This window comes from Nicotiana tabacum, chromosome 6 (genome assembly GCF_000715075.1).
Source record: "Nicotiana tabacum cultivar K326 chromosome 6, ASM71507v2, whole genome shotgun sequence".
NCBI lineage: Eukaryota > Viridiplantae > Streptophyta > Magnoliopsida > Solanales > Solanaceae > Nicotiana > Nicotiana tabacum.
This window is the reverse complement of record NC_134085.1, coordinates 161,807,435-161,820,555: the sequence shown is the minus strand read 5'-3', so window position 1 is coordinate 161,820,555 and position 13,121 is coordinate 161,807,435. Positions and strand designations below refer to the sequence as shown.

The 13,121-nt window shown below is 36.3% G+C and overlaps 2 protein-coding genes across 2 annotated transcripts; one reads left to right on the top strand and one right to left on the bottom strand.

Moving 5' to 3' along the window:
* Window positions 1–998: 998 nt before the first annotated feature.
* Window positions 999–1,634, top strand: LOC107765529 (uncharacterized). The gene has a single exon (XM_016584189.2). It carries the CDS (start codon window positions 1,094–1,096, stop codon window positions 1,448–1,450), a length of 357 nt encoding a protein of 118 aa, XP_016439675.1. The 5' UTR covers window positions 999–1,093; the 3' UTR covers window positions 1,451–1,634.
* Window positions 1,635–1,722: 88 nt separating this feature from the next.
* On the bottom strand, window positions 1,723–5,820 carry LOC107765528 (LRR receptor-like serine/threonine-protein kinase EFR). The gene is made up of 2 exons (XM_016584187.2): window positions 2,671–5,820; window positions 1,723–2,552 (listed from the first exon to the last, which is right to left on the bottom strand). The coding sequence occupies exons 1-2, from the start codon at window positions 5,375–5,377 to the stop codon at window positions 2,146–2,148; spliced, it is 3,114 nt and encodes a 1,037-aa protein (XP_016439673.1). The 5' UTR covers window positions 5,378–5,820; the 3' UTR covers window positions 1,723–2,145.
* Between the last annotated feature and the right edge of the window lie 7,301 nt (window positions 5,821–13,121).

Below are 13,121 nucleotides of genomic sequence, written 5' to 3'. Positions count from 1 at the left end.
GTTTTTGTCATTTGCACCATAATAGTATAATACCATTGTGTTAACTATTATCCTCTTAACCATAGCAAGAGTACAAAAGAAAGCAACACATATTTTGACATGATTGTACTCATGAGCAAATGAATAAATGTGAAGTTTCACTAAGATATGTAGGCTTGTCAATAATTTGATTCGACGGTTAGTTTAAGAAATTTATATTATATTAATTTTCTTTGTTACTCTATTGTATATAATTAAGATATATAATTTTCGAAACGATTTCAATCATTTCCGTTTCTTTTTTGTATCGACATGATACAACTAGTTTTAGGTCCTTTACTTTAAAGAAAAAAATTGTGATGAATCACATTGTTTTAGAAAATGAGAATACTAGCAAGAACATGTAAAATCTTTATATTGGTCAAGTAGAGATAACATTTCTTTTCTACATGTAGATGGAACTACAAAAAATTCAAACATTGATATGATTGTAACTCTCGTGGTCCGTTATCATTAAATCAGAAATAGCCTGATTTATAGCTGGTAATTGAAAAATAGTCACATATTTAAAAATAATTAAAATTTTGTCACTTTTTTATATAAAGATAAAATTTGAACAAAAATATTTTTAAAAATTCAAAAATTTTCCAGTACAATATGTTGGAGTTCAAATTTTATATATATGAGATTTCAATATATTGTGCTGGAATTTCATAATGTGCTGGAATTTTAACATAATATGTTGGAAGATTATACGCATGAGCTCCATTACTAGCATATTATGATAGAATTTTTCGTGTTTTAGCTGGAGTATTTTCGTTTAGATTTTATTTTCGCATAAAATATTTTTCAATAATTTTTGATTATCAATCCGGAAATTGGGTAGCCATGCTATTTCACGTTAAAATTAACATTTCTATATATTTCCTTCGGGTAAAAGAAACAAAATCCCACTCTTAAACTATCAACCCTTATTTTTTTTAAAAATCCCATTCAAATTCACAAAAAAAAAAAAAAAAAAAAAACCCTCTATTCACCCCTCTAGAAGAGTAGAACCCCCTTCAAGTTCAAGTTCGTAGCTGCAACAAACAGAGAAGAAAGCAAAGGAAGATCCATGTCGGACCCATACGAGAAAGTGAAAGGAGGTCGGTTAACCTTCAAGGGAGGCACAGTAGCCAGCCGCAGCAAAGCAATCGACAAGAAGAAGAAGAAAAAGAAGAACAAGTCCACCGACGACGTCGTTTCCGACGAGCCCTTGACCGGTGACGCTGCCGTTGCCGCTACTGAACAAGATGCCGACGCCGCTACTGATGATATTTATACGATTGACGCCGCTAAGCGTAGGAAATACGATGAGTTGTTTCCGGTCGAGGCTAAGAAATTCGGGTACGACCCGAATGCAAAAGTCAAGTCCGTTGAAGATGCCCTTGATGACCGGGTCAAGAAGAAAGCTGACCGTTACTGTAAATGAATCCCTTGCTTTTTAGGTATCGTCTATCAATCCTTGTAATTTCACTATTTCAGGTTCAAATGATCCTATGATGTTAGCTTACGTCGGGGCTTACTAATAAGTTGACATTAGAGTTTTGGCCCCAGCTTTATTCCCTGTAACAATGGAATCGTATTATGGAACATTTTGAGTATTGTTTTGTTTACTGATTAGCTAATTCTTCCTTTTAAAGAAGTATATTTTTGTTTTGACACAACATATGATCAGTCCTCCAATTTTGAATCTCTTGTTAAGGAGAATCACTAACTAAATAGAGATTTGATTTTTCACTATTTGTAGGAATATCAATAAGCAATACATTGATGGAATCAAGCATTCTGTAGATGTAGTTCTTCCTCAATTACTTAGAATGACTAATTTTATTAATTTCCCGAATAGGCTGTACCATATTTCATGGTTTATTAGCAGATACTTAATGCATCAATTCTTCCACCCTAATATAGAAGTCTAGAACTAACATGTAATTTCCCCTAAACTAAAGCCATTAGTGTCAAGGAATATGCTATGTACTACTTTAGTTCTTCTGCATACTGAAAATTCTACTGCAATTTGAAATCTGTTATAAATACAATGCTTTCACATTTTTCTTACCAAATTGACGGAATGTAAGACTAGCAATACATTTTAGATTAAAATCCAATGCTTTCACTTGTAGCCTATGGCCTCAATCGCCTCTTCACTTCTTCTACTCCTAGAAAATCTTCTCTGATTTGTGTCAACTTACTGTAAACTTGTCTCATGGTCAATCTGTCTCTTGGGGATTCAGCTGAACATGCAACTCCTATCTCAAGTATGCGAACCAAGCATTCCATCTGTTCTTTCTCTATACTGGCCCAATATTCTTCTCCGTTGGTTGGTTTCCCCATTATGTCACCATTTAGAGCTGTTTTGTCTAGAATCTCCATTTCGCTATCTGGTAATGCTGTTTCCACAAAGTGATGGAGACTAGAGCTTTCTTGGAACAAAGTGTCTGTGGGTCTTCTTCCAGTGAATATCTCCAATATTAGGATTCCAAAACTGTACATATCTCCTAAAATGGAGACCTTACCACCCATGCCGTATTCTGCAACAAGAAAATTGAGCTTATAAATTAACCACTATTATTAGAAGAAAACATAGAATATACGCTGTAATTTCATATTGTATGTCTTTCAATTTGTGTTTTCGCGGTTTTAGTTTACCTGGAGCTGCATAGCCAATGGTTCCCATAACTCCAAGTGAGCTAAACTGATGTAGATTGGGTTCTATACTGAATCCAGGAACGAGTCTAACCAAACCAAAATCTCCAAGATGAGCTGTGAGATCTTCATCAAGAAGAATGTTCTGTGGTTTTATATCACAGTGAATCATGGGTATTTGACACTGATGATGAAGATAATGCAGTGCAGAAGCCACATCTAATACAATATTTATTCTCTGAAGAATCGTCAAGCTGCTCCTTTGTGTCTCTGCTTTTGGATGCAGCCACTCTTCCAGGCTCCCGTTCTGCATGAACTCAAAAACCAAAGCTTTGAACTCGTTTCCCTTATAATCAGAACCAGAGCATGCTGTGATGACTTTAACAAGGTTCCGGTGCCTAATGTTTCTCAATGCTTGGCATTCTGCTATGAAGCTTTTAGAAGCACCTTGATGTTGGAGATTGAGTACCTTGACAGCAACGACCGCCCCATCAGAGGCCAAGGATCCCTTGTAAACAGTTCCGAAGCTGCCAGAGCCAATCAGATTTTCAGAAGAAAATCCACCAGTTGCATTGCGGAGCTCTTCATAAGAAATATTGGGATAGAAGTTTGCAGATTTAGATTTATCTTCTGGTTGATCTTTTCTCAAACTTCTTCTCAAACAAAGGAAAACTACTAACAAGGCCAGGATTGAAAATGAAGCAACAAAGACAATGGTCAAAATAAACTTGAGGGCAAGTGCATGCTTCTTCCGTGTCTTTTGAGTTTCTTGATAAACACAAGGTGGTAAATGCAGCTCTTGAATCCCACCACAAAGCTTGGAGTTCCCTATAAACATATCTGCACTCACATTTGAAAATATTCCGGTGACAGGAACCTCGCCTTCTAGATTGTTAAAAGATAAGTTAAAGGAGAGTAAGGAAGTTAGATTTGCAATGAATTGAGGGATTGGCCCTGATAGATTATTGAGGGAAAGATCTAAGAACTGGAGATCCTGTAAATCTTCTAAATCGGGAATGGTCCCTTCGAGGGAGTTTCCCTTCATATAGATATCCCCCAAGGCCAAGCACTTTCCCAGACTTTGTGGAATCATACCCGAAAAATTGTTGTAAGAAAAATCAAGATAAGTAAGTTGACTCCAGTTACCAATGTACACTGGCAAAGGACCCGTAAAAGAGTTATAATATGCATAAATTTTTGTGAGGGATGAGAGAGCAATAAGTTCCTGTGGTATAGTTCCTGTCAGATTGTTTTCAGCAATGTCCAATCTTAGCAGTTGGTTACAGTTTCCCAAGGTTGAAGGTATGTTACCCTCTAACCCGTTATATCCCAAAAAAAGATACACGAGTTTAGTGAGATTTCCTAGTGAAGAAGGGATGACCCCTTTCATCAAGAGATTGTTACCCAAGTTGAGACTTCCCAAGTTTGTAAGTCTTCCAATAGAATCTGGAATGTTACCTGTGAGATTGTTGTAACTCATGTCAAGTACATTCAAGTTTACCAGGTTTGAGATCTCTTTGGGTATGCTTCCATCAATTCTATTTCCGTAGAGAAGTAGACGTTGTAACTGACTAGAAAGGTTGGCTATTGAATGGGGTAATGTACCTCCATACTGGTTGTCTCCAAAATGGAGCGTCAGCAGATTGCTGCAATTGGTAAGAGAACTTACAAAGTTGAGGTCATCATGCTTACCATATCCAAGATGGTTACTCCCAACATTGAGCCACAGCAAATTTCTCAAGTTACCAAAACTCTTAGGTATATTTCCGGTGAAATTGTTTATAGGAAAATCAAGCTGTAGCAATTTTGAAGCGTTAGCCAAAGAGGATGGAATGGAACCAATAAATTGACATTCTGCCAAGTAAAGTTTTTGGAGATTAGGGAAGTAATGGCCTAAATCGGATCTGAGATTACCAGAAAAGTTGTTATGGGAAAGTGCTATTAATTCCAGGGACGACAAATTGTATAACGGAGGAGGGAACTCCCCAGATAAGCTATTTACTGACAATCCAAGCTGTCTCAACTTGGTCAATCGAGCTAAAGAAGCTGGTAATTCTCCCTCTAGATTGTTGAACGATAAATACAACTCTTGTAAAGATGTTAGGTTCCCAATAGAACCTGGAAAGACTCCTGTCAGATTGTTAGTTTTGAGATACAATTTCACTAACCTCGTTAATGATCCAACTTCGTCAGGAATCTGTCCCACAAGATTGTTGTGGTCGAGGGCAAGGCTCTTGAGGTTAACACAATGTGATAGATTAACTGGAATTTCCCCTCCTAGATAGTTAAAACTCAAATTCAGGTTTTGAAGCCTTGACAGCTTGCTGAGTTGTCGAGGAATTTGATCATGGAAGGAATTTTCCGCAAGGTCAAGAGAATTGAGCAAGGAAAGATTTCCGAGGTAAGCGGAGACTGGACCTGCCAAGCTTAGCCCTTTTAGATTCAAGCTAATGACTCTTTCCTGTCTAAGGCCACATCTTACTCCAGTCCATAGACAGAAATGAACAGAATCGTTCCAAGAGGCCAAAACTCCTGATGGATCTTCAGTTATTTGGGACTTGAACCCGAGTAAGGCAAGTTTGTCCGTTTCATTACCAAGTAATGTAGCGGCTGCAGCATATTGGGAGAAAAATAAGAATAGGAACACGTGAAGTACAGCATGGATAGCCAAAAAGGTGTGGAAATTAAAACTCGCGGGGAAAACATCCATTCTGGAAAATGTCAAGGAGCAAGAGATGATAGCTTTGGGAAATGTTGTTTTTGGTATTGGAGCACTGGTGCATTGTATACAAGACACAAAAAAGGTACCACGGCATATCAACAAAAATTTATTGTTTAACTATTTTTTTTTCCAAGATTGATTCTGACTTTGATGATTGATCAGCCTAATCTTTTCTTTAAAATATGCATTAAGAATTTTCCAGCTCTTGAACTGGAAATGAAAGTTGACTAACTATTTTCTTTTTATTATCAGTGCTGTCATAATCTTTTCTTTAAAATATGCATTAAGAGTATCTTTTTTCTTTAAAAACGAAATGTTGTTTTTAGTTTTGGTGCACGCAAGACAAGGGGAAGGTTGACTAACTATTTCTTTTTGTTAATCAAGGGTCGGGTTGACTAACTGTAATGCTTCATGTAAGTTAATTCCATCTTTTCTCTATAAGATAACTGATTCAGAATAAATTAAGGTGGAATTGCTATATTTCTCATTCTGAATAAAATACTCTTGCTTGGTCGTCTTTTCTCTTTTAAACTCAAGTGCTTTATAGGATGAAATGCAACCGATTTATAGCATATGTATTTGCATCAGTTTTAAGCTTCAAATTGTGACTTTAAGTCACTATTATAGCGCCTTTATACTCAATTGCAATGTCTGCATAAGCATATCGGTGAGTAAAACAATGACATCAAATTGTTTTACATAAGTTGGAACTGTGCTTCTGTGGTTCTTGGCCATAAGGAAATGCAGTAAGAGCGTACTACATAAATCCAGTTAATTTTGTTCTAACAACTTTGGAACAAGGTCAAAACAGCACATATGAAATACAAGATGCTCATAGACAAAGATATTCTTGAGAAGAAGATGGCTTTTCACAAATTATCATGGAAAAAACATGAGTTTAATTAGTCGATTTATTAGTAAACAAACAGAATATGTAATGCAAGGACGAAGTGGTACCCCTATTATAGATTTAATCCCGCCCTTGTTTGAAAGTGATGTAAGCGTGGTTATATTCTAATTACCTCTTGAAGATTAGGCATGTCATTCCTCAATTTACGCCGCAAATAGTGGCATTGAGTAGCCTCTTTCTTTTCCTGGAGTTATTGAGTTGACTTTCAAGAAATTCCAATAGACGTCAGGAGATTATATATACTCTGTTTCATTTTCTATTTTTCTGGTTTTCTAAGAGAGAAGACTATGGCTTAGAAAGGATCTAATAAAACTTGTCATCAAGATTACCCTTTTGGCATTACGTTAAACGAGTAATTATCGTCAAACAAAGGGCTACTAATTAAATTTTACCTTTTGCATGGTAAGTGGAAGTCTCAAACAAGCACATTTATAATGTTACCTTTACATATGAAAATTTAGGACTGTACTAAGCCATTATATGAAACTCAGTCAAATTCAACTTGGTTTTCTACACCCCTAAAACAACAGATTAAACATAAACTACTAAGTTAATTTGCAGAAAGATGAGCGACCGTGATGGTCCAAATTATTACTTTTAAGAGCATCATTATTTTCTTGCAAAAAACTCATACTTATTTTAGGCAAGCAATAGCTTGCTTGCTTTTTATTTATTTATTCATAAGAAACGGTTAGACAAGTTTCATGACATATACTATGATTTAGTTGTTCATCGGGTTCAAATCCTAGCGACATCAAAGATGTAAAGTTACCCAATACCTGTGCTAGTAAAAGATATAGCAGGTATCTAGTGAAATAGTTAAAGTGCGCACAAGCTGATCCGAACACCACTATCATTAAAAAAAGTTTAGTTGTTCCTATTGAAAATAGATCTTTAACACTTGGAAGCCAGAAGGAATATTTGTACGTCATTGAATGAGCTGAATATAAGTAGGAGAAAAGAAATAAGGTCATGTTATTCGTTGCCATCATCACTTTAGATCTATTTTTCAACGCAGAAAAAGGTAATGATATGGTTCTTGAAGCAAACTGCGACATTTCATTCAACATCTAATGAATAAATAAAAGGTTAAACTCTGAATATAATGGTCGTTGCCTTACTTTTCTCAAAGAGTTGTCGTTGACTTCACAATTTGGGTCATCTATACTTCTTTTTCACTTCAACCTTTAATAACAATTTTCTAAAGAATACACATTAATTCATCCCAAGGGTTTGAACAATTTTAATTTCTAATATTCTTTTGGCAAGACTAGTTCTCATTTCCAAGTACAGATTTGATGTAAACCGTACTAAATGAGATGAATAAAATTGACTTAAGATGTGACATATATATTGATTAAAGATGGAGTAAAGATGACTTCGAAGGCGACGTAGTTGAAATTAGGCACTGTTCTGTTGAATTCGCTCTTGGTAATAGATGCTGAGTTTGAATACAAATTTCCTTAATTTCGTATATATTGTTAAGAATTACTCATGCGCCCAAAAAATTTCAGAATTGTTGGGAGATCATAAGACATGAAATAATGGCTATGGACCTTATGGTGACAGTATAAGTTGAAGGTTGCAAATTTCCAGATTGTATACACACATGTACTAGTTTTATCCCAAAGCTGGAGCTCATAATCAATTGAAGGAGTTTAGAGTTTAGACCGATTAACCTGGCAAAATTTTCAATCAAAATTAGCTCATACAATTTTTTAAAAAAAGATTAGCCAACATCTTCATTAATTTCACAAAACCAAAATGGGATTGAAAAGGGAAGGATTTTTATTTTTTATTTTTAAATCAAAGCATCCGGGGGTTTCAAGCTAAGTTGCGCGGACTCTTCGATTTTGGTGCCGTCCCATTCCGATACGAGAGGGGAGCGGGAGCGTGATACGTCCTGGATTTGGTCAACTGACTTTGGACACTTTGACCGGAGTCCATCGACAAATTTGGGAGAAAAAAAATGAGATTTTGATTTCTCAAAATCAAAAATAAAACAGATTTAGGAGAATGAAAGAATAATATCCATCTTGGAGAATGAAAGATTAAATTCTAGAATATTCATATAAGTTTTTCACAGAATATCTCTCAAAATTACAACATTTTTATAGTTCTATTTTTTATTAGCCGAATCTCCGCACCCATATTCATATCTGGATCCGCACTCCCGAATCTTAAAATTTAGATTTTACCGAATCCAATACTCGGATCCGTCCCCGTATCGGATACCCGCACCCGAATCTGAGCAACTTAGGTTTCAAGCATGAACCCTTACCTCTATTTAATCGAAAAGCAGTAAAACATGGAGGAGGATGTATCTTTTAGCCCCAATACATAATGAAGAACGATATGCATCATCCTTGAGGTCTGCTGCTCAAATTTAATCTGCCTAGTTTGGGAGATCCTCTCCATTACATTTTGACTACAAAATATTTCTCAAAAAGATGATAATCCTACTAATACTAGGACTATACAAAAACTTGTTTTATCCATTGGAAACATCATTAACAACAAACTGATTCCTTTTTGGCTTGAATCTGAAGTTTGGTATGCCTTCTCTATCCAACAATAAAACAACTCTAATATGGTATGGTACAATTTGTCTAGCTATTGAAAACTACATGATCCTTCAAATTTGCCAACAAGTCGGCCACCATATTAATTTCTCCGTATATGTGAACAAAAGTAAAGCATTCATCATATTATATCTTTTGAATCTGTTCCAAAATTAGTCTTATCTCCCACGATGGTTTCAGTTTGTTGTTAATCAAAGTAACTGGAAATAATAAATCACATTCTACAACAACATTGCCTTTAATTCTATCCTTGCACAGAAGCATTCCTTTTACTATTGCCTTTACTTCAGCCAGATATCAGTAAAAGCACAAATTAAATCCCCATTAGCATCTCTAATTACACCTCCACAACCAAAGCTACCTAGATTATCTTTGCTACATCCGTCTGTATTTAACTTAAAGCATCCTTTCCCTGGCTTGGTCTACCACATCACTTGGCTAGATATACCTGTTGTACCCTCTCGGTTGCTAGACACATTTCCATCCATGATTGAGGCAACCATAGCTTCGGGAATTTACAATTTAAGCGAAGTCATAAATTTGCACACTCGATGAATGGTGATTCTAGCAGACATATTTATCCCTTCAAACTTGGCCTTACACCTTTCTTCCATATTTCCCAAGAGATAACAGAAGGTAAGCATTGAATTAAAGTAGCATGAACTCCATTATTAGCTATAGTTAACCACCATCCCATAGCCATTTGCCTTATGTCTCCCTGGCTCATTTTAACTCCACAACAGTTAGCAAAGGACGCACACACTTGTCTTGAAATATGACTCTCATAAAACAAGTGTTGACTAGTTTCTTCATCATGCTTGGAACAACAACAACATTTAGAGGAGAGGGGACAATAATTCCAAGTCTGTGGATCATTCCAACCTCTGATTGATGAGCTTAAAGAGTTGTGGTATGATGGAGTTAAGACATATAATATATCAACTAAGCCAAATTTCAACTTGCGTGCTAACTTAATGTGGACCATTAATGATTTTCTTGCCTATGAAATGTTGTATGGGTAGAGGTCAAATAAGAAGATCATACTTTTCCATGCAAGTGGTTTGACCCAGCACCTAGAAGCGGTACAAATGTACACTCGCAGTACAACATAATTGAGGTTAATAAAAAGAGGGAGTATGATCGCTATGATCCTTTTATAATTGCAAAAACAGTTAGGCAAGTGTACTATTCTCCATATCCATTGCGAAGGGATAAGGTTGATTGGTTGGTTGTAATAAAAATAAAACCTGTTGTAGGGAGGAAGTTGAGAATGTGCTAGATGTTGCTTACCAAAACGATACCTCAAGTGTTAACCAAATGGTGGATGATCAGTTAGAAAATGACTTGGAGCATCCTCAATGCATATTAGAAGAAGTTGATATGGAGGAAATAACACTCATAGAAAATGAGGATGAAAAATCACCTAATGAAAATGAAATAAGTGAAGAGGAAGGATTTTCAGACGAGGAAGGATACGTTGACGAAGATGACTAGCATGTTAGTTTTTTCAAGCTCTCTCAACTTATATAGATTTATATTCTCAATTCTAACATTTTCTTTAATTTATGCAGATGACTGGTAGGGGTCGATGTAGGTCTAGGAAGGATAAAAGGCCTATTGATCATGATGATGGTGCTACACCCTCGCTTCCTTCCACTCCACACTTGCATCCCTCTGTTGCTGATGGCCGACAACAATCTTCTAGGCACACATCTATTCCACCATATCCATCTACTCATCAAACTACCCACCATACCCCCTCCCAGCAGTATTATTACCATTCTCCTCCACAGGGCTATACCCCGCTTCCTCAATATGATCATGCATGTAGTTATATGGGTCCATCGAGTCAGCAGTCACAGAGCCATGTGGTACGCCCCTCATCTACTCCATTTGCTTCATCACCTGCTGGATCGCATCCATCTAGATTTCAGGTGGCCGGATTGCAACAATGGTCTGGATTGATGCACAGGATGGATCGCAACCATCTTCATCAGGGACCCCGTCTCCTTTTACACGGAGTTCGTCTCCTAGCATTTCTAGACTTTGTCTTCGAGATAGTAGCGCTGAGCCAGATGTCTCCCCTTCTGCGCACGCTTCAGATTCATCAGAGGATGATGATCCAGATGAAGTGCGGTATGATCGTTATCATAGGATGATCATCAGGCCTGAGGGCAATGGGTAAGATTTATTTATTACTTCTTTATTTTTGTTGAATTATAATAGCTACTCTTGTTTATTTAATGTAATTTCTATGTTGCAGGTTCATACCTAATAATCGGGTTACAAAGATAATCACTGAAATTCTTGGCCGATTGTATAATGCACCCTATTCGACTTGGAGTGACTTTCCACCGGAGCTCGTGCAACAAATTTTCAATCAATTTAAGGTTTTAATACCATTCTTATCTATTTAAGCATAACAATATTTTCATCTAACGTTATATACTTTATTTACAGACTAAGTGTGCCTGGGAGGACCGGTATAATAGTAAAATTTGGCGCTCAAATGTCGTAAGAGACTATCTGATTCATTCAGCTCCGCTCGAAAGAAGAGCAAGAAGCCTTCATGGTTTCTACCGTATTTATGGGAGGATCTGTTGAGGTATTGGACCATCGAGAAATTTGACAAGAAGAGTGAACATGTAAAGAAGGCCCGAGCATCTGAGAAGGGTGGCTCCTTGCACTGTGTGGGTGCAAGGAGCATGGGGACTGCGAGGAGTCAACTGGTAATTCCTTAAAATATTTACATCTATTTTTATCGAACTATATTTATATATTTTAATTTAGTTAACATGTTTTATTATATTTTTAGGAAAAAAATATGGGAGGAAGATGACTCATGATGAGTTCTTCATGGAGACTCACATCCGGAAGAAGAAGGCACCGACAGATCCAAGTAGATGGGTCGAGGACCGGGCGGAGACTGCATATGTAAGTGTCATAACTACTATAAATGTTTATAATATTATATACTCCCTTTGTTTTAATTTATGTGAACCTGTTTGACCGGACACAGAGTTTAAGAAAAAAATGAAGACTTTTGAAATTTATGGTCCTAAACAAGTCAAAAAGGGGTCTAGAATATTTATGTAGTTATAAAAGCTTCTCATTAAGGGTAGAATTAAAAATTTAAACTAAATTCTTTCCAAATTTAGAAAGGGATCATTCTTTTTGGAACAGACCAAAAAAGAAATAGGTTCACATAAATTCGAACGGAGGGAGTAGTTAATAATTTTCTAAATAAAGTGTCGCCACAAGATTAATGTGGAGGAGTACACTCAGAGCTTGCCACCGAATGAGTAAGGTGAACGACCACTCCTTTCAGACGAAGAAGCGCCGAGGATATGGTTGGATGCTGTCGGTGGTCCTAAAAAGGGGATAGCATACGGCCTTCCAGGGAGATCATTTCGGCGCTACAGGGCTGGATTGCAAGTATAGAGACTTCTACCCAAGGCGCGGCAATTGATAGGTCGACTATCTCGTCTATGGAACAGAAGATCGCAAAGTTGACAGTAGAGCTTGAAGAGACAAAAGCTAGAGAACAAAAGAGAGATGAACAATTTGGTACCCTTCAAGTTCAGCTAGAAAAGAAGGACGGACAATTTAATCTCCTTCAAGGTCAGCTGGCCAATCTTCTTGCTAGTGGTGCTTTCTCCATTCCCCGGGCTCCTGAGCCTTCCCCATGTGCTAATCCTTCTCTTCGTTATCCTTTGAACGATGCCGACTAGGGGTGTTCATAAAAACCCGAAAAATCGAACCAAATCGAAAACCAAACCAAACCGACCAAAAAAACCGATACTTTTTGGTTTGGATTGGTTTTGGTTTTGAATTTTAAAACCCGATCAAATTTGGTTTGATTTTGATTTTAATTAAAAAAAATCAAAAAAACCAAACCAAACCGACTATAGGAATAGCTATTTCAAATTTATTATTACACCTATATATATATGTATATTTTTATACAAAGTTTCAAAAAATTTATGGTTAATGTTAATCGTTTGCATTTTTAGTACAGTTCTTTACCTTTATATTCTAGTTTAATTGGTAGTTTTCTTTTGTTAAGTGTAAGAATCCATTTCATGTTGAAAAATATATATTTTTAATTGAGTCCTTAAATTATTTATCACTATTTGATTCAATTATCATCAATATATTTTAGTAAATAATAGATTTCTCAAAGGGCAATTGATTTGATAGTGTTACGTTGAAAATGTGGTCGCCGAAATATGTGTTTGGT

What these genes read in the sequence shown, in the direction of transcription:
- LOC107765529 (XM_016584189.2), top strand. Translation starts at nt 1,094, where the DNA reads ATGTCGGACCCATACGAGAAAGTGAAAGGAGGTCGGTTAACCTTCAAG.
- LOC107765528 (XM_016584187.2), bottom strand. Translation starts at nt 5,377, where the DNA reads ATGGATGTTTTCCCCGCGAGTTTTAATTTCCACACCTTTTTGGCTATC. An exon ending in CATTGGCTATGCAGCTCCAG is followed by an intron (nt 2,553 to 2,670) that starts GTAAACTAAAAC and finishes TTCTTGTTGCAG; the next exon opens with AATACGGCATGGGTGGTAAG.